This window comes from Paroedura picta, chromosome 8 (assembly GCF_049243985.1).
Source record: "Paroedura picta isolate Pp20150507F chromosome 8, Ppicta_v3.0, whole genome shotgun sequence".
Classification (NCBI taxonomy): Eukaryota; Metazoa; Chordata; class Lepidosauria; order Squamata; family Gekkonidae; genus Paroedura; species Paroedura picta.
Window position 1 is genome coordinate 37,550,658 of NC_135376.1, and position 27,839 is coordinate 37,578,496.

Genomic DNA, 27,839 nt, shown 5'->3' on the forward strand with positions numbered 1-27,839 from the left:
GTAACCATCAAAATCATGGACCTCCAACATGGTTTAAAGTGTGCTGCATGTGTTTACAATTGAGACTGGGATTGTCCTATCCTATATATTCCTATATAGAAAATAAACTGCAATTCTGAAAACCTGTAATTTGCTTTGTTTCCCAGGTAATGCCGTCTAATACAACAGAAGAAACTTCTCCAGTTGAGGTCTTGTGTATTTTATTCCAGTCAAAGCCTTATTCATTAGTAGGGTGCTGGCTATCAGCATAAAATTTGGATGTAAGAGGACAAACTCCTGATGCAAATGAAGAGGAGTAAGCCCAGCATATTAGATATTGCCATGGTCAGAAGCAGTATACAGCTGACGTGGAGGAGGGGAAAAAACAGTCCTCCTCCTGGACTAGGGATGGGCATGTACCAGCTGATGAACTGAAGTTCACCATGAATTTTGGCCAGTTTGTGGTTCACAAAATGATGTTTGCAAACTGAACAGCCACCACAAATGTCCATGAATTTTGGTGCAGTTTGTGGAGTTAGTGAAGAGCCAAAAGCAGAGGTTTACATGGCTTTTGCTATTTTGCTTTCCTGTTGGGGATCAGCTCTGTAGATCTTTCTTGGGCTCTTTCCTGATGCGTTGGGGGAGGGAGGGAGCTTTAGACAGTCCTGCCCACAGCCAAAACTCTTCCTGTCAATATTGTTATGTACAGATGGGGAGTGTTAAACATTATTTACTCTTGGTGTCAAATATACTAAGTACACCACTACTTTGATATGTACTTACAATGTTATAAGAAATCATGGAACACATGGGCCACATACTCCAGGTGATCCATCTCAGTCAGCATACAGGTAGTGCTGTAATCTAATTTTCAAGGAGATTGTCTTCATAAAGATTGCTACAGTGGACAGATCTCTAGCATGAATGGTGGTTACCAGTGCTGTGTTTAGTAGAAAGGACTACAGCCTTCTTTTACCACATTATTCTTATCCTCTTATAAGCTCTGTAGATCTTTCTTGGGCTTTTTCCTGATGCATTGGGGGAGGGAGGGAGCTTTAGGCAGCCCCACCCACAGACAAAACTCTTCCTGTATTTGATAGGCTCTAGGGCTGGCAGGCATACCTTTCTAAGAATCTCTGGGAATTCGTCAATATTTGTTTCATATAGCCAATCCTGTGATGAAGGGAAAGTAACAGTTATCTTGTTTATGATTTGCCCTGCGAAAACATGAGCAAGTAGTTCAGGATCCATCATAGTAGTTCATGCCAAAGTTCCCTTTCTACCACACCAAAGAATCACTGCTGACTATATACACAGAAACTGTGGGGAAAATAAACATCTGTGAGATAGGCTCAGAAAATTTATACTTTAGTATCTAAGAATTAATGTCTTCTCCAAAAGGCAAATGTTTACCCTTGGCTCCAAGAATGAAGGCACTAGAAACAAGGAACCTGAGTATCTGGTATATATGTCCACAATTCCCATGAGAATACATTGGAGAGACAATAATTAAACAAAGGGATGTTGAATAGGGTGTAATACAAAGCAAATAACTGAAATGCATTGTTGAGCACAGGACTTATCATTCCACTTGGAGGTGGAAAACAATGTTTGCAGTGTGTAAACACTTCTTCTGAGGTTTAATGTTTCTGTAGAAGTGTATTTGGGAGTGAGAATGAATTTTTTTTTTAAAGCTTGAACTTTTTTTCTGGAAAGCACACACACATGTTGACCCTGGGGGCAAGTGCGCAGTAACAAGTAATTGTTGATTGATTTCATGTGTTGCTGACGTCAGCCAATTAGATGGAATTTCACTTTTCATCTATTTATATCCCCTTCTACAACCTGAAGGACATATTTAAAAACCAGTCAATAAGTATTCACTGAACACTGCTTTACATTTGCTTTTAAGGTGTGTTTGCAACAGTCTGCATGAAAAGGAAATGTGCTTTAAGGTGCCCAAGAACAGCGTATCATGATTCCGCAGCAGAGTGCTTCCCACAGTGGTGACAGGTTGCAACAGAATGTTTCTGCTTAAAATGCAACCTGCCAACTCGTGTTGCGGCAGGGGAGTTCAGTGTGATCTGATGGGGCTGGCTGCAAGGAGGTGTGGTGCTGCCATCTTGTCTAAAAGACGATGCCAACATGCAATCTGATGGGCTTTGCTGGAAGGATATTTGTCATCATAAAGTAACTTGATGGAACAGCTTGTGGCATGGCTTAAATCTGTTTTAGTTTGTTAATGAATGCCAGCCTATTATGAAAGAAAGTGCTGCAGGTGTAGCAAGCATGATTGTGCCTCACAACAGCAAGAACGTACAAGACTCCTATCACACGGCCAGATTTTCTTCCACTGCAGATCAGGACTATGAGACACAAAATAGCCCAGACAAAGGAAGAACATGGAGCTAATGCAAGCTTTTTTCAGAAAACCCTTTGCTAAGTAAACTAAGTTTGTTCTCCCTTCTATTATTTTCTCCTTTTTGTGATGTGTGTGTGTGTTTTTTTAATTTAGAAAGGTCCAGGGTGGTGGTGGGGGAGGAAAGAAAGCCCCTGTTCTGGACTTCTCCAAATGTAAACCAGCAACACAGTGGTGGCCAAGAGAGGTTGTTTTGCTATTTAGCATCTTCTCCATGCCCTCCATGACTTCTTTCCCAGTCTCATGCTAAGATGCCTGCTTATCTGCTTCTTTACCCTTTTGGGGATGCAGCATACATTCAGTTATTCACTGGCTTTTCACCCCAATTATTTATTGGACCCTTTGACTGCCTCATTCTTCCTGTCTGTAGCACCACTGGGCATGGGGAAACTTGGAGATATATGAAACGCGCAAACCTCCCAGCCCATATCCATGTTCCTTTTGCTGGGTTTTTCTTTAGAAAATGTGTAGTGGATCAGCCTCCTGCTTCTGAATCTTTTGGCAAGGTGGTCTGTACCAAGAGATTCCCAGGGGTTCTTTGTAATCTCTCCCTATGATTGGGGTACTCAAGCTGTGTTGGCATCAAACAGGCACAGCCCACCGCCAGGTCCCACATCCTCAACCCGGTGGGGAATCTGCACTATTCTACCATGCAGTTGTATACAGCATATAATAAGGCTGCTTGCGGGGAGTCTTTGCTTTCCTTGCATGAAACTGTAATTGTGATTTGCAGGAAATCGCTTGATATGCTGCGCTTTGATCTTTGTTACCCCTTCCCAGTTTCAATTACTAAAGGAGAAATCTGATTCTCAAATCACTTTGAAAACGCTTGCTTTGTAGGTTATATTTTTTTAAATCCTCTTTGTTATAATTTTAGAGTTAAAAAGACAGCCAAATGCAGCACAACCAACTGCTGTGACAAAATGCACAGAATAGAAAAGGGAGCTGATTATATGCTGCATTTTATATAGACAATGAAACAAAGTGAGGGGAGATATGTGACACATGACTAGCTTGCTTTTGTCCCCTTAGGCGTCACAGCTATCGGGGGAAACCCCCTGGCTTCCTGGGCCCAGGACTCTCTTCCTCAGAGCATTTACGAAGCTTTGGCTGTTGTGAAGTTGCTGCTACTCCATACAAGGAGCTATGCATTTACTGGTAAAACTCAGCAGCAGCTATGGAAACCAGGGCAATCATCTTGTTTTTGTTTTGTTTGCTTTCCCCCCTCACAAAATGCTTTGCCTCCTTCAGCTTGGACCAGCAAACCCAGTCTGTTCTCACACTTAGTTTCCTGCTGTGCTATAGATTGCTCCCCTGTTCAGATTTCATAACCCCCTGCAAGCAATGTGCTCCCTGCATCACCTGTTCCACTTCTAACTTCCTTATATGCTTTCACCACCCATTCAAAGTTATCCAGTTTTTCTGTCTGCTTGCCCTTCTAAACCCCTTTCTCCTTTATGTCTGCGCTCTTTTTGCTGCCCTGGAAAGGTGGAAGTGCTTCTCCTGAGTATCTCCCACAAATTCTCAACTCCTTCTGGCAAACCCTCTGCCTTCTACTGGTTTTCTGGAGCTCAGTCCAAAAGATTTTGAAGGTAGAGGTCTCCTGTTACAGCCCCCTCCTCTCTGCCACCAAGCAGCTGGACAATGGTGGTGGTGGGGATTGCCTCCTAAAGGGAGGAAAGCTGGAATTTAAAGTGATGTGTCTATGTGACCTGGAAATGACTTGGCATGTCAGGGGGTAACGCTGCTAATTTAAGCATAGAGTTTTGCTCCCAAACCAGAGCACACCCCCCCCCCCCCAGTATCCACTTCACTTCCAGGTCACACAGGCACATCACCTTAATTTTCAGCATTCCTCCCCACTCCTAGTAAGCATTCCCCCATCCCCTGCTGGCTGTTCTGAGGGGCCTGACAGCCCTACTTCTTGTTATGGTCTGTTGGCCTTCTGTTCTACTCCCTCCTGAAGGCTGAGCCCACTCCTAGCAGTGTTCAGACTGTGTTTCAGGGAACTCTGGGGTTCCTCACTGGATTCTCAGGGAGTTCCTGAAAAGATCAGTAATGACCGACTTCCTAAATGGTAACGTGCCTGACACTATTCATCTTCCCTTCTAAAGCAGAGGAGTCACAAAAGAATGCTGCCAGTGCTGCAGGACACACACATTCATTTCCTTTCTGTCCTGAACAGGGCCAATTCTTGTTAGGCCCATTGGCTTCAATGCAGTTAGAAGGTGGGTAACTAATAAAGGGGCAATACAGCCTTGCATAGTTGGTCCATCCACTGTGTGAACTAGTTGTACACCCCGAACGACAATAATCCTCCATAGCATTTAAGACTTAGCAGAACTGTGGGGGTTCCTTAGGTAGATGAGTCAGTGTTGAAAATATTATCTCAAGACAGAAAATCTGAACACCATTCTTTGTCTCTAGTAACCATAAATGTATGGGTGGTGTGTATGTTTCATATTTTGGGAATATTCTACCCTCCTCCCCCAAGTTACTCTTGCAACCCAATCCAAGACCAAGTTAAACCAGAAAGGCTCAGATTTAAACCAGTGTAATCCTGCTGACTTCAGTGAGACTAAAGCATTTTAAATCCAAATACTCTGCCTTAATTGGCTTGTGGGGCAAGGTTGTAAGAATTCGCAACCATATGTTTTTTTTATTTAGTTCTTGGAGAGAAAACTCAAAATGCAAATTATTTTTCACAACTAAGAATTGCTTCCAGAGCTGCCTGTGTGTACTAAATCCCCACAATCTCTTATGGCTTTATCATATGTGCAGCAGATGATAAATGAGGGGGATTTTTTTTTTATTGCTAAGCAGAGTCAGTTTGCTTTCCAATCCTCTTCACAAAGAACATGACTGGAAATATTCAGGTACTTCTGTGCCTGACATTTGCAGATTGAACAGGTCTATTACAATCTGGTGTCCATGTTAAAATATTAGAAAGCCCATCCATTCTTTATGCTGTTTTGGGAAGACTATGGCAAAAAATGACAATTCACGTGCTGTATACGAATGGGAGTGGAACAGCATGAGTGCAGGAAAAGTCATTCATAGTTAAACACTAAGAAGATGTTTTTACCTCTTCTGCAAACTTGCTTTATATGTGTACTAGATTTAAAGCTCATTGTATGGAGAAATACAATGGGCGCTAGCATCCCCTCTCCTGGGGCCAGCCGCCGCTCAGCTCTCGCGTGTGGCAGCCGCATACCCTACCGCCGCCGTCCCCGTTCCCCTCCAAGTCCGCAGGCTTGGCGTGAGAAAGGAGCCAGAGAAGGGCGGTGGGGCCCCCCCTCCCCGAAGGCTGAGAAAGCCTTCTCTGGGCTCCGGGAGCCGGCTCGCCGCGGCGAGGCAGATCCCGCGGGGCAGAGAAGGCGGTGGACAACCCCCACCCTCCCGTAAGGCTGAGGAAGCCTTCTCTGGGCCCCGGGAGCTGGCGCGGCGCGGCAGCTCCAGCGGGTCAGAGAAGGCGGCGGGTGCCCCCCCCCTTGGCGAAGGCCAGAAGAAGGCGAGGCAGCGCAGCTCAGAGAAAGCGGCGGGCACCCCCCCACCATCACCGAAGGTCGGGAGAAGGCACCCCCCCCAGCAACCCAGGCAGCAACCCATTGTGAAGAGGACAGGCTGCGGGACAGTGAAGTGGGCTGGAAAGGAGCAGGGACGCCGCGTCCCTGGTCCTTTCGGAAGGTGGAGGAGCTCCCGGGGCAGAGGACTGACCGCGCTGGCTGCGACTTCATTCTGTGCGGTGAGTCTCCGGGCGGGGCCAGCAGCCAATGGGGAGCCGCGCTTTGCGCGGCTCCCCATTGGCTGCTGGGCCCTGGATGGGCCCTCCGCGTTTTTATCCCGGACAGGGCCCGCCCTAACTCCTCCTAGACAGCCCTTACCCTTTTATTTAATCCGCTCCGCAGGAGCGGTTTAAAGATATATATAGCTCCTGCAACTATGCACATATGTGGGTCTCAGCCGCTAAACATCAGCTATACACACCATAGATATTTTCTTGCTATCCTGTACTGAGAGCCAAGCCTGTTTTGTCTATGCAACATTCAAAGTCCTTAGTAAAGGAAGACAAGGCACCTCAGTTTGCAAGACCTAAGCGTGGCTGTAAATGATAAGATGTTTGGGAGTACAGAAATTCATAGGGTTGCCATAAGTAAGAAGCAGTTTGATGACACTTAACACACACAAAGCTACAGAGATGTGATACTCTTGGAGAGGCATGTGTGTGTGTTTTTAAGGCTTTTAAAAAAAGTATACCTTGAAATTAATTTGGTATATATTGACCAGACTCCCCACCACCACATAGGTTAAAAAGATATCCCAGTCACACTTTTTTGAAGAACACATACAGAAGGGTCTCAGAAACTTTGTATTACTTACACCTTAATAAATAATGCCCCCAAGAAAGCAAGCCAGCCAGCCAGCCAGCCATGGGACATAAAACAACATCTACAGAAAAATTCTTGGTTTTGATATTGGGGAGCTTCTTTGTCCCACCCTTTGTAACATAAGTAGGATTTTTAAAAAGTTCTTTTCATTTTTGCGAAAGAAAACTGATACACAGGAGTATTGTCATGAAGTGTTATGATTGTCTGTAAATTGGTGCAAATGATGGGCTTCACTGGAAGAAATCAGCGAGGCACAGTTATATACTTGGGATAGAAAAATCTCACAGGTACCAAAAGTGTGTGTGTGTGCTGTCAAATCGCAGCTGGATTTATAGCAATCCCAGCAAGGAGCTTTCAAGGCAAGTGGGAAGCAGAGGTAGTTTGCCATTACTTTCCTCTGCAGAACCCACCCTGGTGGTCTACCATCCAAGTACTGACTCTGCTTAGCTCCTGAGATACAGCTAGAGCATGCCACCTTACCTCCATCAAAATTGCTACTGCTTAACAATGTTGGAGGTTCCAGACAGGGGCTCTGGATGTTGTGAAGTATGTTGATTTCTGCTGTCCCAAATATAGATTTTGTTTGTGTACAACATTAGAAATTAGGCTTGTAGTAATGAATAATCCCCAAAAACACTGTATGGGAATTTTACAACAGAATATGGTAAACTCCTGCAGCTCCATTGCTTATGTAAATATACTAAGAGGTATGCACATATTGTAAGATCAATAACTGGAAACTGAACTGTGCTGTATGTCCTCTAAGGCAGGAGTAGTCGACCTGTGGTCCTCCAGGTGTCCATGGACTATAATTCCCATGAGCCCCTGCCAGCGTTTGCTGACAGGGGCTCATGGGAATTGTAGTCCATGGACATCTGGAGGACCACAGGTTGACTACCCCTGCTCTAAGGGCTATGGCTAAGAAAGACCCCAAGCAACTTGGTTACCAATGGAGTATTGAAATATTGGGGTAATATGCCATTAACTAGGGGGCAAGCCTAGGCACTCAGGGTTGGGACAACGGCCCTGAGTGGATGTTAAGTGCTGAGTGGCACTTAAGCCATGAGAAGACGCTCCTCCTCCATGGCCTTACCAGAAATATATTATGTGGAACAGATGAGCAGAGTGTGCAAAGGCTAAGCTACTGTATAAGCCATGTGTTCCTTTGTGTGTGCGTGCAGGCAAGACAGCAAATAAGCAACCTGAGATTTATTTATCAATCTAATATGACTACTTTATTGTAGAAATCCATTTCTAGATAGTATAGTGGAGAGAGGGAGTTGAACTCTAACTAACTAGAAGGGAGGAAGATGCAGGGATCGTGTCCTGCTCTCATGGTGGCAAGATGGAGGGAAAAAATATGTGAGAAAAGAGTAATGTAAGAGGAAGGAATTTCTGGCCATAAAGTCGAGAGAGAGGATGCTAGGGTAATGACCCATCTATCTCTCATAGTCCCCTCTGAAGTCTGAGGATAAGAAACATTGCAGTGACCCCCAGTGTAAACACAAAGCTTATTGCCAACGAAGCATAAAGGAATCTGGATTTGGTATGAGTTACAGCTGTGGTCCCCAAACTTCTTATCACCGGGGACCGGTCAATGCTTGACAATTTTACTGAGGCCCGGGGGGGGGGGTAGTCCAAGGGACGTTGCCCTGCCTGAGCCCCTGCTCCACTTCCTTTCCCGCCGGTGCTTCTAATTTGAATGAATTGAATTTATTGTTGCAGTTGAAGCCATAAGAATCATGCAAACAAAGTGTTAAAACAATACAATAATACATACACCGACACACATATGTCACAGTATAAACAGTAAGGAAATTGCAAATGCCGAATAAAATAAGAGAAGTGAAATAAAAGAATTTTACATCAACTAAAATCAGGATTCCTCAGCCACACTTGAAACGAACCTTTTTCTAATAATAATGGATGAGGGAATGAAATTAGCAACCATTAAAGCGACAGGAGGGAAATGTCAGCCAGAAGAAATATTATTTTATCTTTTTAAAATATATATTTTTGTTATTTATAAAGCGTTTACAAAAACGTTGAAGAGAAGAACTGAAAAACCAGGTAGCAAAGCAAATATTGTTACATAATAGTAAAATAATGTAGTGCTATCTTATTTTATCATCGTCAGATCCAAAGACGGTGGACAGTACTGTGTTCAACCTGATTTGAACGTCATTGTATAAAGGGCAATGCAGGACATAGTGGATAAGGACTTCTACCTGGTTAAACTCCCAAGGGTACAACTGACAATCTGGTGGAACCCGGTGCCAAATAATATTACCTGCAGTATATGAACCTGTCTCTTTAAGAAGACAGGCTTAGGTCCTGGTGGAACTTCCTCTCTTCACTGATTAATGGGTGCATTTTCTGGCTAGCTGGCAGTTAGGGCTCCAACCCTTGTTAACTCTAAGTTGTTCCTTGCTTTGCTGTTCTGTACATAAAAGAAGGGTTTGAAGATATCCTGCCTGCTACAGCTCTCTGGCCTTAGGGCAGACAATTTATCCGCCTCCACGGTATGGTGAGTACATTCTACAGAGGAGATAAGCACCACATTACCTTCAGCAGCAGCTTCCCCCTGTTCTTCCCTGAAATCATTGCGGGTGTGATTACAGTAGGCGTCTTCATGGGACTTTTGCCTTTGGCCTGTATGTGTGCTTCTGTCAAACAGAAGGACAGTAGATACTTTTACTCCTCCCTCTCTCTCCATTTCAGCAGAGGATATGAAAGAAATATTACCAATTACTAAGCTTTCTCTTAACAAGTGTAGCCAAATTTGATCCCTTACTTGGAATGCAAGGTATAATTTTGAATTTAGGGCTCTCCAGGAATGCAATTATTTACTGAATTGCTACGTTTGGAGCCAGTTGGATCTTTTTAGCATCTGAGTGCAATCTGCGTTCATGCACAGCTCTCATTCATTTTGATAAAGCATGGTCAGGAGAATTCTCTGGCAGATTGTGGCCGCATTCTACATATTCTATAGACTTAGAGCCAACATTCTTCATTTCTCCTGTAAAAAGTTATTGGGGTGGATCTCTCCATCCTCTACAAAGCCTTATTCCAGCTTTAGGAGCCTCACTTCAATTTGCATGCCTCTTCCGCCAAAGAAAGAAACTTCTGCCAGAAGGAAAGGTAGGGGTAAAAATAAATTTTGCTCAGTGGAGTGGTATGATAGGGGAAGTATCCATCCCACGATCCTATTGCTGAACTTCATATTATTGCAGCCAATACAATGAACTACAAATCCCAGCTACCACTCCCCTTTCCGTTTTGTATTCTATTTCTCTTAATATTGTTGCCTGTTAACCTGACCAGTCTATATTATACTTGAACCAGTGATCATATGAATTTACAACATCCAATCCAATTCTTCACTGGCTACTCATTTATTCCTTCCCCTACCTGTGGTGACAGTGAATAGGCATAAGCCAAGGAGTATTGAGGCAGGTTGTATAATATCTTCATTCTTAGTCTTGTAGGCTTTGGAACCCTAACTGGAACTGATTCCTTAATTCACACCTGAAGGCTATCCACCACTGCCCACTTTTTAAATATACCACTAAACATTTTAGCTAGCCACATGACAAATAATCACATGACTGTGCCTTTTCCTGCGTAATTCAGCATGGGCTTGCTGGACCTTGCCAGTAAGAACTGGATGGCCTTGTGCCTGACTTTTCAGTTGTGTGAATCATCCTTTATGAAACTGTAGACATAAGAGGATTTAAAGAGAGCCATCCTGGTGTAGTGGTTAGGAGTTGTGAGTGTCCTGCATAATGCAGGGGGTTGGACTAGATGACCCATTAGGTCCAGCAGCTGCAGGTACTGGTGATGTGTTTTGTAAATAGGGCTGCCAACCTCCAGGAGATCTCCTGAAGATCTCCTGGCAGTACAGCTGACCTTCAGATGACAGATTAGTTTTGCTTTGGCAGGTAGACTCTGTGGCATTATACCCTGCTGTGGTGCCTCCTGTCTGTAAACTCCACCCCAACATCTCTGGGGGCCATTCCACACTCATTCAAAATTGCGTAATGGTTGCAAATTGAAATTGCTACTGATTTGCTGTTATGCAGAACGTCGTTGACAATCTGCAACACTCCTGAAACCGATCCGCAAAAAGCGCTTCGTTGTAGCGCTTTCAGGGAAATCCCAGAAAGTGGATTCACCCTCCAGAAAGCGCTACACTCTTGCAACCAATCTGCAACACTAGCGGGAAAGTTCTGTGCGTTAACATTGTTGCGGTTTCTGCAAAGTCCCTCCCCCTGGCTCTCTCCTTTGATCTTCCGGCGAATCGATCGCCATTTTTTCTTCTCGGAGCAAGCGGAGATCAATGCACTGGCAAGCCCTCATTTACCCAGCGAGGTTCCCCGGCTGCAGTCCCTCCCCAGAGCTGTTTAAAGTCACCAAGCACGAAGCAACACACAGCCCCATTTGCTGGTTTATTTTCCCTTTATTTTTCACTCTATTTTCGGCCGAAAATTGCGTCCGTGCGGGGGGGGGGTATTTTTTTTTTCACTCGGGGGGAGCGTGGCAGCTGAAACGGCAGCTCAAGCACCACCTGCTAGCTAGATTGGAACTAGCACAACAGAAAGGGGACTTTGTGGGAGTTTAATCCCTGACATGCTAGTTTTTTAAATTTCCTGTAAGTTTTCTCTTTAATGTAGGGGGACACTGAAGAACGGCATGTTTACCTGCAGCCTCAAATCAGCTCTTCAGGCTCACTTGGCTTTGTGAAAGAAGAGGAGGAGGAGGAAACAGGATCAGAAATTGTGTGGCAAAAGCTAGAGAGCAAGGTGGGAAAGGTTTCCTACCTGGAGAAAGGAAAAGCACCATTGGCCAGTCCTAGGATTAGGGCTGCCAACATCTATGGCAAATCTTGGGAAGACAAGCAAGAGGGCTTGTGGGGGAAATTAAGAGCAGGCCAGGCAGAAGGCAGGTTGCAGATAATCTACTGTGCAGAGAAAAAGAGAGAGATTCATTGGTGTGGAGTGAAATGAATACCATCTACTGTAGCAAAATAGCCCGAGGAAGAAAAAGCTGATTAAAGAACCCACAAGAGTTAATAATTAAAGATTAGGGAGCAACCAAGAAACTCTCTCTCTCTCTCTCTCTCTCTCTCTCTCACTCTCTCTCTCTCACTGAAATGACTGCTATTAGTTGCTCAGCAATAAAGTTCAAGGATCCATCTCTAAACTTGGACAGAGGCTGCCTGCCAAGGATATGCAGTAAAATAAAATGAAATATAGGAAGAGCAGCATGAATAAACTCAATTAAATGTGGTAATGTAAGGGTTTCTCTGAATGAGGGAAATGACCCTGTTCAAGGATCAAGTTAGCAGAGGCAGCTATGCATAGACTTGGTTTTTTTGAAAATCCATCCACTAAGTTTGACGCCGGATGATAAAATGAAACACCCATATGTAGGTGTCCAAACTCAATAAAACAGAATAAAGTCCTTTTTGGAAAATAAAAAGTGATATATGGTTAAATTGTAGCGATGCCACTTGAGTGGAACTTTATTCCAAGTTGTTTATGGATGGCTTCTTTTTTTCTTTTCCTACAAAACATTTTCTTGATTATATTAGACAGGGCACCTCTGTGGTTTGAATCTTGTTTGTTACATCCCTACTTCATATTGCCCTTCTGTTTCTTCTTGGGGACGGAGAGAATGAAAGATATACTTTTTAAAAACTTTCCTGATCGTAGGACCCAGCACATCAGATTTTGTGAAAATCAGCATCCATTGTAAGTGGAGCCCAAGGGTGGAAAATCCCAAGGTGAGGGTGCCCTTAAGTCATTTGCATCAGGCTTTGTGACTGCTTTAAAATCAGCCGTGATGTGACAACGGTGTGGGTGGGTGGTAGCAAAAACAGCCTGCCCTTGCTTGCACACGCACCTCTGTTTGGGCTGGCAATTTATTGGGGGCCTGTGTGAAGTCAGGTCAGGGTGTATGCAAGGAACAAGTGAGCATTTTTTCATTCGGTAGAGAGAGTTTCAGAAGAAGCTTTGCACCTTACATGCTAAAAGAGAAACTTCCTGGCGAGCTGGCTTATGTATCTCACATTATAATAATTACACAGACACTCAGAGAGAGATACACATAAAGAAGTTAGTAGGGTGGAGATTTGGCCAACAGCTTAATGGGAAAAGGTCCCTGTGAGTGAACTATCTTGGCACTGAAGCACCTCTTGGCTGGCAAGGAACGGTGCTGCTGCTGCTGCTTAATGGATTATCAAGGTGACTCAATGGCAGCTTCCTGAAGGGCAGGGACAGGACAGGAGTTGGTCAGAGCCCTAATTTAAGAACATTCTCCTGTTAAATAGCTCTGGGAATAGTTTTCCTCCTCCCCTTCTTTTCCCTGCTTCATTTTTCTTTCCTGTTGAATTTCTCCAGCTTTTGCTCTGCTTCTCTCTCTTCTGTCCCATGAGAGCTCCTGATTTTAATGATTTTCAGTGAAATAACTTTTCTAAATGTTGTTGGGGAGAGGCTAAAAATTGGCACCCACAGATAGTCCAGCAGTTACCTCTTCTGTCCTCAAGACACAGGTATGTCCTCCGCAAGGAATATTGAAATAGATAATAAAATACACATGTCAGTAGATATCCTGGAGTTGTGGGCTATTTTTTTTAAAACAAAAGGAGAATCACATATGGGTGTTCTCCTTACCTGGTCCCTCTTTTCCTTGCAACCATTTTCAAGCATTTGGAATCCAGCACTAGGTTTGTGGTGACCCAAAGTTTGTCCATGGACTAGTTCTCTATTACCAAGAATGCAATTTTCCCTCTTCTGGCAAGTTGCATTCTGAGTTTTTCCCCATATAATGGAAAGTATGGGTGGGTAACTGCCATATGCTGAGAGAAATTTGTTGTATAACTAATTTTTCACATGAGCCTTTTCTGTGCCTCAAAAGCAGCTTCTCTGAGCACAGCAGTTGTCTTTAGTTACATTCCATTTTAATTTCCCTCCCTTCTGATATCTCATCAGTCATGGGGCAAGAGAGCTGTGAACCTTAAGTGAGTTTTCTATTGGTACTAGTGCTGGTGCTTAGCCTTTTTGCTGCGTCCTGTGTCCCCCGACTCCTCACGGCTTCTGAGTCTGCATGGATAGACCTGAAAGACGGCACCCATGGGTGGCACACCTTACAAGAATTGTTCCTTCCAAGTTCCTTCCTGCTGCCAGTCACTCTGAACATTCCAAAGATGTACAGAGGACAGCTGCTGGTAAAGTGAACCTTGTTTGTTGCTTCTAAATCTGAAGAGAGGCGTCCTTCCTCTATTGTCCTTCCTTAACTGGTACATTCATATTATATCTTGGAAACTGAATGCCTTTCCAGCTTTGGCCTATTAGCTTACTTTCTCCTGCTTGGGAGCACTTGCAGGAGAGTGGCTGGTCTGGTTGCCATAAAGACAAGCTAAAACTAAGTTATGGCAAGAATCCTAGAGGACAAAGCACTCTTTCATATTCTGGCCAGCAAGAACTTTTAGCCAGAAATCTCTGAAAGAATGTTATTAACCTTGATAGAGGAGAATGAAGTGTGACAAATCCCAACCACTGTAAAGGCAGGTTTGAAATACTTCGGTTTATATGCTCTGATAAGGGGGAAGGAACGGAGCACTAAGAAGTCCATTTTGAGTGAAATGAAATTGAAAGCAAGGTCTGTGGCTGGGCTAACATTCATGCTCAGTCTTGCAATTATATCGCAGTGACCATTTCTGTAAGATGGAATATGCGTTCAGATGCCCTTATCCTGCTTGCTACAAGAGAGAATATACGCTTTGCTTGACAATGTATCATGGGAACAGTTAATATATAAAAGTGCAACAAAAAAAGGACCTCTGACCATGTGCAGAATGATTTCCGGGTAACTATTGTCTAACCAGTCCCAACTCTCACTCAACTAGGATTAGGGGCTACTGCTTGATCCCTGAATGCATGACATACTAACAGGTAGGAGCCCCAGTACTAAAATCAAACACTTTGAAAAAATAGAAAGGGAATGGCTGTAGCCTAGCATTGGAAGCAAGATGAAGATGCTGTGTAAGGAGCCTGCATGGCTTCTTTTGCAAGGCACATGGGGGTGGGAATGATTCTAAGGCCTCAAGATATGGTTCTTCAGGAGGCTTTTCGTGGTAGTGTGTAGCCATTTGTCAACTGTGCAGATATTCATATTAGACTCCATTCCAAGATATGTGAAACAAAGGAGGGAAGTGATACTTGCAAGGTCACAAAGCAGCATGTTGACTTATCTGTTGGTCTATCGACACAGTCCCTCCCTTGATAAAATGCACATTAAAAGACACAGCCTGCAAAAATGCTGTGGCTCAGAAATGATTTTCAAAGAAGGGTAGCATCTATGCTAGATGGAATTATGGATTTATGGTTGTAGTGCACTTAGGTTTGCTTGCAGGGGTTGGGAAATGGGATTGGGAATTTTGCTGCTACAGAGTAAAAATGATGTCAAGAAGGCAATAGGAAGTCATAATGGATTAACTTTTCTGGTGTGTATGTGCTCTCTCTCTGGTTTTATGGTGCCCTAGCAATAGCATTGTTTTACTGGCTTTGGCCATTTTCAGCCTTACCCGTGAAGAAGATTTGGCAAATATTGTGGTAGTTTCATACTTCTGGGCAGTTGTTGTGGTTATAAGTAACCCCTGCATCATTGTCTTGCAAAAATTGCATGTTTCAGGACCTCCAGTACTACTTAGAATGGTGATAACTGACTAATCTTCATTCAGCTCTGAGCTCTGATTTATGAAGACACTAGCAGTAGAGCCCGCTGTAAAAAAAATACAGCGGGCCCTAGGGGAGGGTTTGCTTCCCCTTCCGCCCATGTAGCAAAATGTTCCCCAGGCCCCGGGGCTTGGGCAGCGTTTTAAAGGCGGCGTGGATCCTTTAAGACGCTGGCCAAGCCCCGGGGAAGGTGCTCCGCGGCTCCTGCAGCCGCGGAGCGCCTTCCCCGGGGCTTGGGCAGCGTTTTAAAGGCGGTGGGGATGCTTTAAAACAGTCCCCAAGCCCCTGGGAAGGTCTGGGGAGCCGTTTTCGGGGCAGAGGCCAGGGAGCCTACCTTCGCTCTTGGCGGCCAGCAAAGTAATGGCCGCCGGAGCGAAGGGAAGCTCTGGTGGGGGGTGGGGTGGGTTGGGAGGCGCTTTGTGCCTCCCAATTGGTTTGTGGCCGGGCAAGCAGCCAATCAGCTTGGGGGTGGACTGACCAGTGGAGGGGCCAGCGCCTCCCGATTGGGCCCTCCACTGGTCAGTCCAGGGGAAGGGGCCGATCGGCACCCTTCCTCATCCCGGACAGGGCCCACCTTCGGGGCCCTTACTCTTTTATTTAGTCCGCGGCGCCGCGGGGCTGTGTTAAAGATGTGCTGGAATGAATTCTGTCAGTCTAACAGACTCCTCTTTAGTTTTGTCATCTAACTTGGATGTCTTGACCCACAAAGACATACAGAAACTGATAGAAACTGATAGTGACTACTTAGTTGTGAGTAAAGCATCCACAGAATTAGTCTCACTTGTTAATTGCCAGACTGTGGGACTGAGCAGTGGCTTCCTGAGCAAAATCCCGGACAGTGTTGTGGTGAGTAGTACGGTAGGGGTACACTTCCTCATCAACTTGACAGGTCCGGAAATGCCTGTGCAGCTGCGTGTGTAGATAAGAATAGCCAGGCTAAAAATATATATAGGAATTTCTGACTGCCCCCTCTTAAAACTGATCAATTAAAAACATATAAACAAAACCGTGGAGGGAGTCTCGCCTGGGAATCACTTAGTTCAACAGAATGTCCATGGTTGGCACTTAAGCAGTGTTTTTTTTTTATACTTGTTAATTTCAAAGTACCAGCCCCCCTATGCTCTTGATACAGAGAGAGATCCTGTGTATACAGCCAGCACTTTGAGAGCCCTCTGATCAGGAAATCCTTGTGGCCGGCTTCCAGCCTGGCTCCCCCGACTAACCTCTCCTCGACTAAACATATTAAAGGATGTGGAGAGACCTAATGGTGTGTGGCTGGATTTGGGCTGCCCCTCTCTTCCCCCCCCCCCCCCTGAAAAGGCCTGGGTAGATAACATTGCTTAGCTGCAGCCTTCTTTATCGTCCTGCAAGTGTGCTTTGATGTAATGAGCAACGTTTTTTTCTATTGTTGGGGAATATCTGCTGGGTTCATCACTTAGGTCAACAGAATGTCCAGGGTGGATGCTTAAGCAATGGCTGTATTTTCTACCCTTGTTAATTTCAAAGTATCATAGCCTGATTAAAATAAACATATTAATTTTGGATCTTTGATGGTAAAAAAACAGCCCTGTGCTCCTGATACACAGAAGCCTGATTTATTTTCTCTCTTTCAAACACACGGTCTGCAATGGAATCCTTTGCATATCTCTCAACATTGCCCCACAGTTAACCCCCCCCCCCCCTCCCAACACATATTAAACAATGTGCAGAGACCGCGCAGGGTCTGACTGGATTTTTAAATGGTAGATCCAGGATATTTCAAATTGTTTTTTTAAATTATCCAACCCTCTTTGAATGTATCTCTCCTTGCACTAGATTTGTGTCATTTAAAGGCAATATCATTATTACCAGCATGTAAAAAAAGCACCTACTCTACACTTAGTATCCAACTACCACTTGATTAAAATAACAAAACGAATTAATTTTGGATCTTTGATGCTAAAAAGCATACCTGCAGAGCTGACTGCTGTACAGATTTACACATAGGGAGTGCTCTGGGGGTTCCAAGGGGTTTTTTTCCATGTGGGGTGAAAGAACTCTCAGAGAGTGTGGCAGGGGCTGGTCTTTTGGGGGGGGGGGACCTCCAGGGAGTGCACGTGCTACCGGACTCCCGCGCCATAACGCGCGTATCCGGTGACATCTGAATGCACCAATGAGCGTGCAGGGGGCTGACAGCGGTTTGTCTTTAAAATGGGAGAAAGGAGAGGCATCCACCTAACGTTCTGCTGCTTTTGGTCTCGCTGCACCATGGAAACTACGCCTGTATCAGTTTTGGAACCCAAGACCCCACCTGCGCCATCCAAGCGAAAATCAACTCTGAGGAGACGGCACCTTAGTGGGGACTCTGACAAAGAAAATGTACCAGGCGGTATTGCCAAGCGACTATTCACTTTGATGATGAAAAAAGAAGAAGATGTGAAAATGTGTACAACACCTGAGAGAAGTTATCAGAGTGTACAGTTTGCCGAGACTTCCAACGCCATGATCCAACATCCACAGAATACATTTGAGGTGTGTATTAACTGAGTCTCTGCAGGGGTTTGAATATATGTACTGGGATGGGCGGAGCAAAAAAAAAAAAAAATCTTGAACAGCTTTTTTCAAAATTTATTTTGTTTGTATTTTAGAAATGTCCCCTTTTGGGTTTGACAGGAGCCGTGATCCCGTTTCACAGAGCCATGCAAGAATATTCAGGATTGACCGATGAAGACCTCACATTCACTACTTTGCAGAAACGAGCAATGATGACAGCAATTTTGAGATCTGTACTCTGTTCTGTTATTAAAAGGTGTTCAATGGATCTTCGACATGCAAAATGTGAAGGGTGTGTTCTAGATTTGGGTAACCAAATGGGGCACGAATGCTTGAACTGGGGGAGCGAATTTTATGATGAAACTTTAAAAAATGTGTGTGCACATTTGAACATGGGTCCTCTAATTTATGTCATCACTGTGATTGGATGTTCTCTAGAATGTTTCACAATGAATCAGAATCACATTGTAGCGCTGAGCAGAATGATAGCTGGTATACATGATTCGCCAGCTCCTGGAGAGGCCTTGAGCTGCCTTTTGCAGAAATGCCACCCGAGATTTTTGTCTCTAGCTGACCAGTTTTTGAATAAAACATTTTACAGCCATGACTGCTTATCAACCTTCCTATGATCCTGTGTATAAATGTATATTAAAAATATCATTTATATAAAATAAAAACCATTTGGGCATCCTCTGTCTTGTGTTTTCAGTGGGGCTAGTAGGCAAGGGGGGGGGGGGAGGTATCTGACAAATCTGCAAAAACAGCCCCCAGGAAGTAGTGTTTATGCTAGAGGTTCAGGGCACATTCTGAGATTCTGGCAAACTGCTATTACACAGGGGAAATCCTGTCAGCACGCTGCAGATGCAGGATATGAACTAAAGAAATGTATATCCTCTAGGTTCCTTCAGAGGACATTAAACATCGGTAGAGCTGTTGGGGGGGGGGGGGCAACACGACCTTTGACTGTAAATCCCTTGATCAAAGGTCTTTTGGGACAGTATCAGCACCCTGCAGATGCAAGATATGAACTAAAGAATGTACATCCTCCTGGTTTCTTCCAGCAGATACTAAACCCTGGTAGAACGGGGGGGGGGGGGGATGCTGCGTGACCTTTGACTAGGTCAGTAGCACGGCGACCGGCACAAACTGCTGCTCAGGCAAAGATGCTGGGGCAGCCCCACTACCACTCTCAGTGCAACCCCCAGGGACACAGGCCTTTAGCCCAACAAGGGGTCCCCACAGACCGAGCATCCCCAGTGAAACTCAACCATGTCACAATCTGTGGGGAGACTGCCACCCACCATAAAAGAGGTCTGAGAACAGTGCCCCCCCCACCCCAAAAATAAGGGGAAGAAGAGAAGACTGGCTCCCCCCACTCGTGACAAACCACACTATTCTAAAACAACCCTGTTTTGTATGTGCTCAGAAAGATTCAGAATAATAGATTTTATATATTTAGATTCATTTCTCCCGCTCACACCGTTTTTAGCTTCTGTGATTGGATTTTCAGTTTACCCTACCACGCAGGAGTGCTGCACATGTCAGGGTGTGGAGAAAAAATTACATTAAGATGAATCTAAAATCTCCCATAGCCTAAAAGAATAAATAGCTGTAAAGATAAACATATAGGACACCAGGCCTTAGCAGGCCAAACACCGAGAAAGCTGGAACCGTGTATTTCAGTTTTCCTCAGATGGTTGTACTCTAAACGATAAAACATGCTTTACCTAAGCAGTCCACCTGTAGAAGCTGCAAGATCAGGAAACAATCTTGGCCTACCTCACAGGGGCTGCGCCACATGTACGGTTTGGAATAAAAAATTACATTAAGATGAAACTAAAATCCCCAAGGAGATTTCTCCCATAGTGTAAAGAATAAATAGCTGTAAAGATAAACATATAGGACACCAGGCCTTAGCAGGACAAACACTGAGAAAGCAGGAATCGTGACGTTTGAATTATCAGCCCATCTGTAGAAGCTGGAAAAAACAGGAAACAGGAAGATGTTAGAAGGGGGTGAGTATCTCCCAAGTCAGCAGAACACCAATTTCTCAAGGGAAATAGGATTCAAACGTCACGATTCCTATAGTGTTTAGGGTCTCTGTGAATGCGAGATAAGGAGTGACGTGTTGAGCACACTGCCTTTAAAAAGCAGACATCTGTACAGCCCAAAGTATCCATCTCACAACGATACCAAGGATGGAAAGCGAATTGCAGGACCTAGAAGGTAAGTAATTTTAATTAATAGAAAATACTTATAATTGTTTGAAACATTTGTTCTCTCCCCCCCCTCCCCCCCCCACCCAAATGCTGTTATTCACACACTCTCTCTCTCTCTCTCTCTCTCTCTCTCTCTCTCTCTCTCTCTCTCTCTCTCTCTCTCTCTCTCTCTCTCTTTAGATTTGTTTAATAGTGGTGATATGAATATGATTATTCCGGTCTGCCACCCAAATGTCAATCAGGCTGCTCAAACCGGTGCTGAAAACCACACAAGGCCCCAAAATTTCCAAGCTGATGACATAGGTATCAGGGGTGATTTTGTTTGTCTGCATGTTTGTAATAATGGTGTTAAAAGAGATGCATGACTGATCATTTTTCTCTCTATATATTTTAAAGTCATAATTTCTGAAGGTGAAACACCAACACCACGTCGGCCACATGTCACACCCACAGCCAGAGATGGGGGTAAGATATTAAAAATCAATCCGTTAAACTATCTTTAAAAATACAATATTAACAGAAATCGTGTGTGTGTGTGCGTGTGCGTGCGTGTGCGTGTGTATAAGAGAGCTAAGGGTGGAGGGGAGAGAGCTTTTATGGGTGTGGTGTGTTGATTTATTGAAGGTATTAATTAATGTATCTTGTACAAAGCCATGCAGACTCGTGGGAAAAGTAATATTTAAAACTAAAAAAGCAGAGCCTTTTTCTTTCTATCTGAAGACATGTACATGTTTTAAATTTGTTCTCATTAATACTTGCATTCAATAATTCTATACACTCTTTATATTTTACGATAATTTTCTATGTTTAAAAAAAGTCTCAGTGAAAAACTATGCCAAGTCACTATTTGTATGATGTTGCCCCCATTTTAATGCAAGGGTTTTGGAGCATTTTTATTCTAATCTGATTGTTAATTATAGTTTTTTCATATTTAAAAGATAGCAGAAAACTGAATTTAAGCATAAACAGCTCTAACTAGTGGGTATTCAGCGTTACTTTCATTCATAATATAGCATTCAATAATTCTACATAGCCTTCCATTGCACCCCTGGTTTTTTTTTAAATGTAATTCTGCTGTGTGTCTGTTTCCTAGATGCTATACCTGGGACTTCCCGCGCCACACCGCAAAAGCAGGCTAGAAGTAGACTTCAGAAGCGCCCACCAGCACCCGATACACAGGCCCCATCCAAATCAAAGAAAACGAAGCAGGACATTAGGACTGCTGAAGATGAATCTAAAAAGATAAAAGAATTTCATCTATTTGTTTATGAGAGCCTCTCAAAAATCAAGGAGAGAGAAATTCTTATAGAAAAAGAGCGTGCGGCATTACAGGTTCAAGTTGACCAGATGGAAAAGATGACACGCAAATTTGCAAGTGAGCTTATTAAAACTAATAAACACTATGTTTCCCTCGCGGCTATCACACAGGGAGGGGGGGCTCTATCTCAGAATCTCTCTGAAGCATCACAGGGGGAAATAAATGGCCCATCAGGGGTATCCACACCACACCATGCTGCCAGTCCCAGCACAGATGAGGCTGACAGGGAAAGCGCACATGTATCACAGTCTTTGGTTGATGCTGCTCCAATTCCTCCCCAAGCCTGTGTGGCAGGGTTATCCTCGCCACACATAGCAGCCAGCCCCGATGCAGATGAGACTGATGGGGAAAGTGGGATTCTAACTGGGTCTTTGAACTCCTCAATTCCCCCCCAAGTCTATGTGGAACGGGTCAGATCCTGGCAGAGACCGTATGAAAGGTTTCGTTCTCTGGTTGTTAGTGAAGAGTTCCGTTTTGTTAATTTAAACAGGGTGATTTCTTTTGCAAATGCTATTGATGAGCTATCAAGGGGGGTTCAAGAAATTTTGAATGAAATTAATGATCGCATCGAGGATGGAGATGCGGTGCAAATGAGATTAGACGGAGATGGGATACAAAACCCTGTCTTTTCGTTTAAGAAATCAAAGGCCCTTCTGGATGCTTCTGAGTTTCTTGATTTTGTTGCAAGCATGCTTCAGAGTAACAGAGAGATTCTTTTAAATGACACACTGCGCCTAACTGTTACTATATCACGGCCTCCCAGGGGGGGTGCTCTCCGAAAAATCAAATCCATCCCTTACAGTTCTATTGTTCAAAGAAAGAGGCGCTTCCTAATAGATTTTAGTAGTGATAGCCACAACCTCTGCTTTGCAGCAGGGCTCATGGGTGTTATGAAAAGGGGTGAGAATGATGCCACATTGTTAGAAGCAGCTAGGAAATTACATTCAGAATTGGGATGGTCTACACAGAAAAAAGTGGGACTGAATGACATAGCAATAGTTGAAGATCATTTAAAAGTAAATATCCACGTGGTGCTGTGCTCAGACAAGGGGTGGCATATTTTTAAAACACGGCCTCTGAGATATCCTGACACACATTTCATACTTCTCCATGACCAGCATTACTACGGAGTGATTAATATAAAAGCATTTATGGGGTCAAGAAATTTCTGCCAACACTGCCATTCTATATACAATCACCATCATAACTGTTCCATATTCTGCAGAATGTGTGGTACTTCAGAGTGCAAAACAATCCTGGGGACACCACGGAAGTGCCCAAACTGTTGTCTGTATTGTAGTAGTGACTATTGCTTAAAGAGGCATTGCGAATTGGCTGTAGAAAATGAAATTGATTGCCCCTCTAGGTTCTGGTGTAGTAAATGCAAACGTTACAGGGACATGGGACATAAATATGAGGAGTGTTTTGGTAGAAGCTGTAAGCAATGTGGGAGAAGGCTGGAAAAAGGTGAAGATTACCATGACAGGTGTTACTTAGAGCCTCTGAAAAAACCACATGCTTCGTCAAAGTATATATTTTATGATTTTGAATGCACACAAGAAAATGGGGAGCACTGTCCCAATTATGCCTTTGCGAAAGCTTTTGGAGGAGACCCTAAATGGCCCGCATGTGGTAAATCTTGGGAGTTTAAGGGTGAAACATGCTTGTACCAGTTTGTTAAAACTTTTACTACAAAAAAACAGTTTAGACATTGCACCTTCATAGCACATAATGCCAAGGGGTATGATTCTCACTTTATTGTAAAACAACTGATTTTAGAGAGATTGGATCCCGAAATAATTGCTGTAGGGGGAAAGTTGATGTGTGTGACTATTAAAAGTCACGACATAAAGTTCGTTGATTCTCTGAATCACCTACCCATGGCCCTGGCAAAACTTCCTAAAGCTCTAGGTTTTCAAGGGTGCAAAGGTTACTTCCCACACTTTTTCAACACGCAAGAAAATCAGAATTATGTGGGGCCACTACCCCCCATTGAATGCTACGGAGTAGATCAGATGATGGGTCAAGATCGCGATGCTTTTTTAAAATGGTATGAGGAAAACAAATCGATGACTTTTGATTTCCAAAAAGAACTAGCTTTTTATTGCAAGTTAGATGTTCACATTTTGGAACAAGCCTGCACTCTATATAGAGAAGAGATTATGAACATGACATATAAAGACCACCACTGCATAGACCCATTACAATATCTCACCCTGGCGGGGGTCTGTTTGGCGATGTACAGGTTTAATTTCTTGGCACCCCTGTCTGTGGCTATTCCACCACCTGATGAATATCACAGGGAGACAAAGAGGTTTTCATCCTCATCCATTCAATGGCTCAGCTACATAGAGCAAACTGAAAATATCCAAATTCGTCACGCACTGAAGGGTGGGGAATACAGGGTTGACAGATTTTATTTAGATGGGTATTCGTGTGTTAACGGTAAGAAGACAGCCTATGATTTCCTGGGTTGTTTCCATAATGGCTGCTTGCAATGTCAAAATCCACACCACTTCAATAAATTAATAGGGAAAACCTTTGATCAGCTTTACTCTGCTACCAGGAAGAGGTGTGATGAACTTAAAAGAATGGGGTTTGAAGTCAGGAGCATTTGGGAGCATGAGTGGAATCATCTAAAAAGCACTGACGAGTCTGTGAAAGCATTCCTTAAGACAGCCCAGTTTCCTGACCCCCTACACCCTAGAGACGCACTCTTTGGGGGGAGGACTAATGCCATAACACTCTACTACAAAGTAGAGCCTGGGGAAAAGATCCTTTATTATGATTTCACCAGCCTGTATCCCTTTGTGAATGCCACGAAAATGTACCCTCTAGGCCATCCTGTGATTATTCAGAGCCATTTCGCCCCTCTTCAAAACTACTTTGGATTTGCAAAAGTTAAAATTTACCCTCCCAGGGGTCTCTTTTTCCCCGTGTTACCTTACAGGGTGAGGGGAAAGCTCTTTTTTACACTTTGCAGGACCTGTGCTGAAACAAATCAGCAGGAAACATGTCAGCATAGCGATGAAGAAAGGGCTCTGGAAGGCACATTTTGCACACCTGAATTACATGTTGCAATGAGGCTGGGGTACAAAGTTGTGAAAATTGTTGAGGTTTGGCATTTTGAGAGGAAATCCGATCAATTGTTTTCAGAGTACATAAAAATACATCTCAGGCAGAAACAGGAAGCTTCAGGCTACCCATCGTGGTGTGTAACAGATGCCGATAAGGAAAAGTACATTTCTGATTTTCAGAAAAATGAGGGTGTCCTTCTGCGACCCTCCCATATAACCCCAAACCCTGCCAAACGGCAGATTGCTAAACTATTTCTCAATTCTCTGTGGGGTAAATTTGCACAGAGAACAAACTTGCCAACCACCGAAATTGTGAGAGACCCCGATCGCTTTTTTGAACTGGTATTTTCTGAAAATTACGAGACTTCGGCTTGTAGTTTCATCAGCGATGATGCGGCTTGTGTGTCTTGGAAACACGCAGAGGGCCGTCTGACACTTTCAGGAAACACAAATGTGTACATTGCAGCTTTCACCACGGCTTATGCAAGGCTTGAACTCTATGACCTCCTCGATAAATTAGGGAGTAGATGTTTATACCATGACACAGATTCAGTGATATTTGTGAGTGGTGAAGGCGACTGGAACCCCCCTCTTGGGGATTATTTAGGCGAACTGACGAGCGAAGTCCCGGCAGGGCAGCACATAACAGAGTTTGTTTCAGCGGGACCCAAGACTTATGCTTATCAATTGTCAGATAAAAAGGTATGCTTGAAAGTAAAGGGAATCACTCTGAATTCTGCCAATAGGGAGAAGATAACTTTCGACAGTTTAAAGGATCTTGTTTTCACACACGTTTCTGGCTCTGAACCTGGGAAAATTACTGTGAGCCATCCGGGAATCGTAAGAGGGAGAAATAACTTTGTCATTAAAACAAAAAATCTTACAAAAACCCAGAAGGTGGTTTATGATAAGCGGGTGCTTAAGGAGGGGTTTAAGAGCGTGCCGTACGGCTATTGAAATGGATACACGCTGGCTCCACCCTTTCTCAGCTATCCTTGCAGGTCCCAGCAACTGTGGGAAAAGCTATTTTATAAAGTGCTTACTTTTGAATGCAAAGTCTACACTTTCTGTTATGCCTGAAAATATGGTCTGGTTTTTTACCATGTGGCAGCCATTGTATAGCGAGCTGCGTAGTCGATATGGATTTATCAAATTTGTAGAGGGCTTGCCCTCGAGTTTAAATGATGATGATCTGTTGCCTCCTAATAAAATAAATCTTGTTATCGTGGATGACTTGATGGCGTGTGCTTCTGATAGTGCAGAGATTGAAAATGCTTTTACTAAGTATGTCCATCACAGAAATCTAAGTATTATTTACATAGTGCAGAATTTATTCTGCCAGGGCAAAAGCAGCAGAACTATTAATTTGAATGCCAAGTATATTGTTTTATTTAAAAATCCACGCGACAAATTACAAATTGCGACTCTGGCGCGTCAGATGTACCCTGGGAAAGCAGCCTTTTTTATGGAGGCTTACGAAGATGCCACAGCAAAACCCTACGGTTATCTGTTGGTAGATTTAAATGCAGCAACGCCTGAGTCCTACAGGCTACGCACCGGGATGTTCCCCCCTGACTGGCCTGCATCTTACGTTATCAAAAAATCAGCAGTGGGGAAGTTCAAAAGGCGGTGACACACAGCTCCCTCTAGCTTTTAAGGAGAGGATTCCTGTCACTGCAGAAGGATGTCGACGTGTTTAAAAAGAAATGGGACTCTTTTGAAAATAGTCTCCAAATCACCACCACGTCTCAGGAAAGCTATTTTGTGTGCTGCCCCGAATGATCTAATCAAGGCTATCAGTGAGATCTCTCTAAATATATTAAAGGGGGTGATTCCATTGACACCACGTCAGAAGGTCGTGTTGAGGAAAAAGCGTGCGGTGATCAAATCTCTAAGCAGCTCTAAAACGTCACTTACAAAGAAACGCCGTGTCGTGAAGCAGTTTGGAGGTTTTATAGGATCACTGTTGGGCTTTGCCATCCCGCTAATTGGAAGCCTTTTAACATCTTCCTGATGGAGCATGCAGAGAAAATGTACTTGGTTCCAAGTCAGCAACTAGAGCGGCTAAATATTCACAGACCTCGGGAAGATGAAACCATCAGGCAGTCGGTTGTACATTCGTTGGATAATGACATGAAAACCGTTTTAGAGAGGGGGGACCTGTCTGAATATGAGAAAGCCAAGCTCTACGGATCTCTCCTTCAGAAATATCTAACGCATGTGAGAATGGGGGAGGAAGAAAAAACCAAACTGGATCTGCATCTACATCAACCTGAGACAACACAGGGCATTAATGAAAAAAATGCTCATGTTTTTGAAGAGGTTTTAGAAAGTCTAAACCCCAGATACAGGACCAAAGCGCTAGTGCTGCTAAAGAAAATGGATCAAAACCAGGAAGTAGCCTCTTGGGATGAAAGAGGTACTTTTCTTTACAGAGGGACACCCGTCATGGGAAGCCACGTGATGGATCTCATAAAGGCTATTACACAAACCCGTGTTCCCTCTTCAGCCTCCCAGCCTAAAGGTCTGGATGTGTTTATGACGGCTCTGGCGGAGCTCAACGTACCTACTTCTGTGGCCGGGACAGCCTCCATTAGAAAAATGTTGGATGACCTGAAAAGCTCACCGTCTCGATTTCTAAAGCGCTCGCCTGTTAAGCTCGCATCTGTTATTTCTTCTAAAAAGCAAAAAGTTTCACCCCTGTCTGCCACTTCTAAAAGAAAAAAACAAAGACTGACAAACTGGCTGACGGAAGAATAATAATAAAAACTGCACTTCTGAAAAAGCATTTCTCTGGTACTACTTATTTCGCTATAAAAATACACTGGTTCGTTTTATATTTTTCAAGTGGTTTTTATTAGAAGGTACAAGAAACACATGATTGGGTATGGGTGTACATGTTTTGTAAAGTCCTCAAATTCTTGTGGGTTTTCACAAAACTCCTGACCATCCTGTCATTCTGCTCATGGCTGGTGGAATACATCTTCACGATAGCATCGTAGGTCTCTCCCCTGCAGCGATGGTGTAGAAAAAACAAACAGTGGTGGCCGCATGTTGTAGACAGTGGTCCTTGGAGCATTTTCCGTTGAAAACAAATCTCATTAGAGTTCTTTTTTAAAAAATCCATAATAGACTGGGGAAAGAGCTGGCTAGAGGGGGGATTCCCATA

At 43.8% G+C, this 27,839-nt stretch overlaps 1 protein-coding gene across 7 annotated transcripts in view; it reads left to right on the forward strand.

The window, feature by feature from the left end:
* Nucleotides 1-27,839, forward strand: part of EPHB1 (EPH receptor B1) — a 416,704-nt gene that overhangs the window by 183,067 nt on the left and 205,798 nt on the right. The window contains exons 1-4 of one of the 7 annotated variants that reach the window (XM_077349121.1): nt 19,151-20,282; nt 20,456-20,578; nt 20,672-20,740; nt 21,369-26,437. The exons of 4 other annotated variants lie outside the window; for them this stretch is intronic. In XM_077349121.1, the coding sequence (XP_077205236.1) occupies nt 20,255-20,282; nt 20,456-20,578; nt 20,672-20,740; nt 21,369-25,627 (4,479 nt within the window). In that variant the 5' untranslated portion in view covers nt 19,151-20,254 and the 3' untranslated portion in view covers nt 25,628-26,437. Of the gene's footprint in view, nt 1-19,150; nt 20,283-20,455; nt 20,579-20,671; nt 20,741-21,368; nt 26,438-27,839 lie in introns of those variants that run through there. 2 more of the 7 variants (XM_077349118.1, XM_077349120.1) reach the window with 2 other exon arrangements.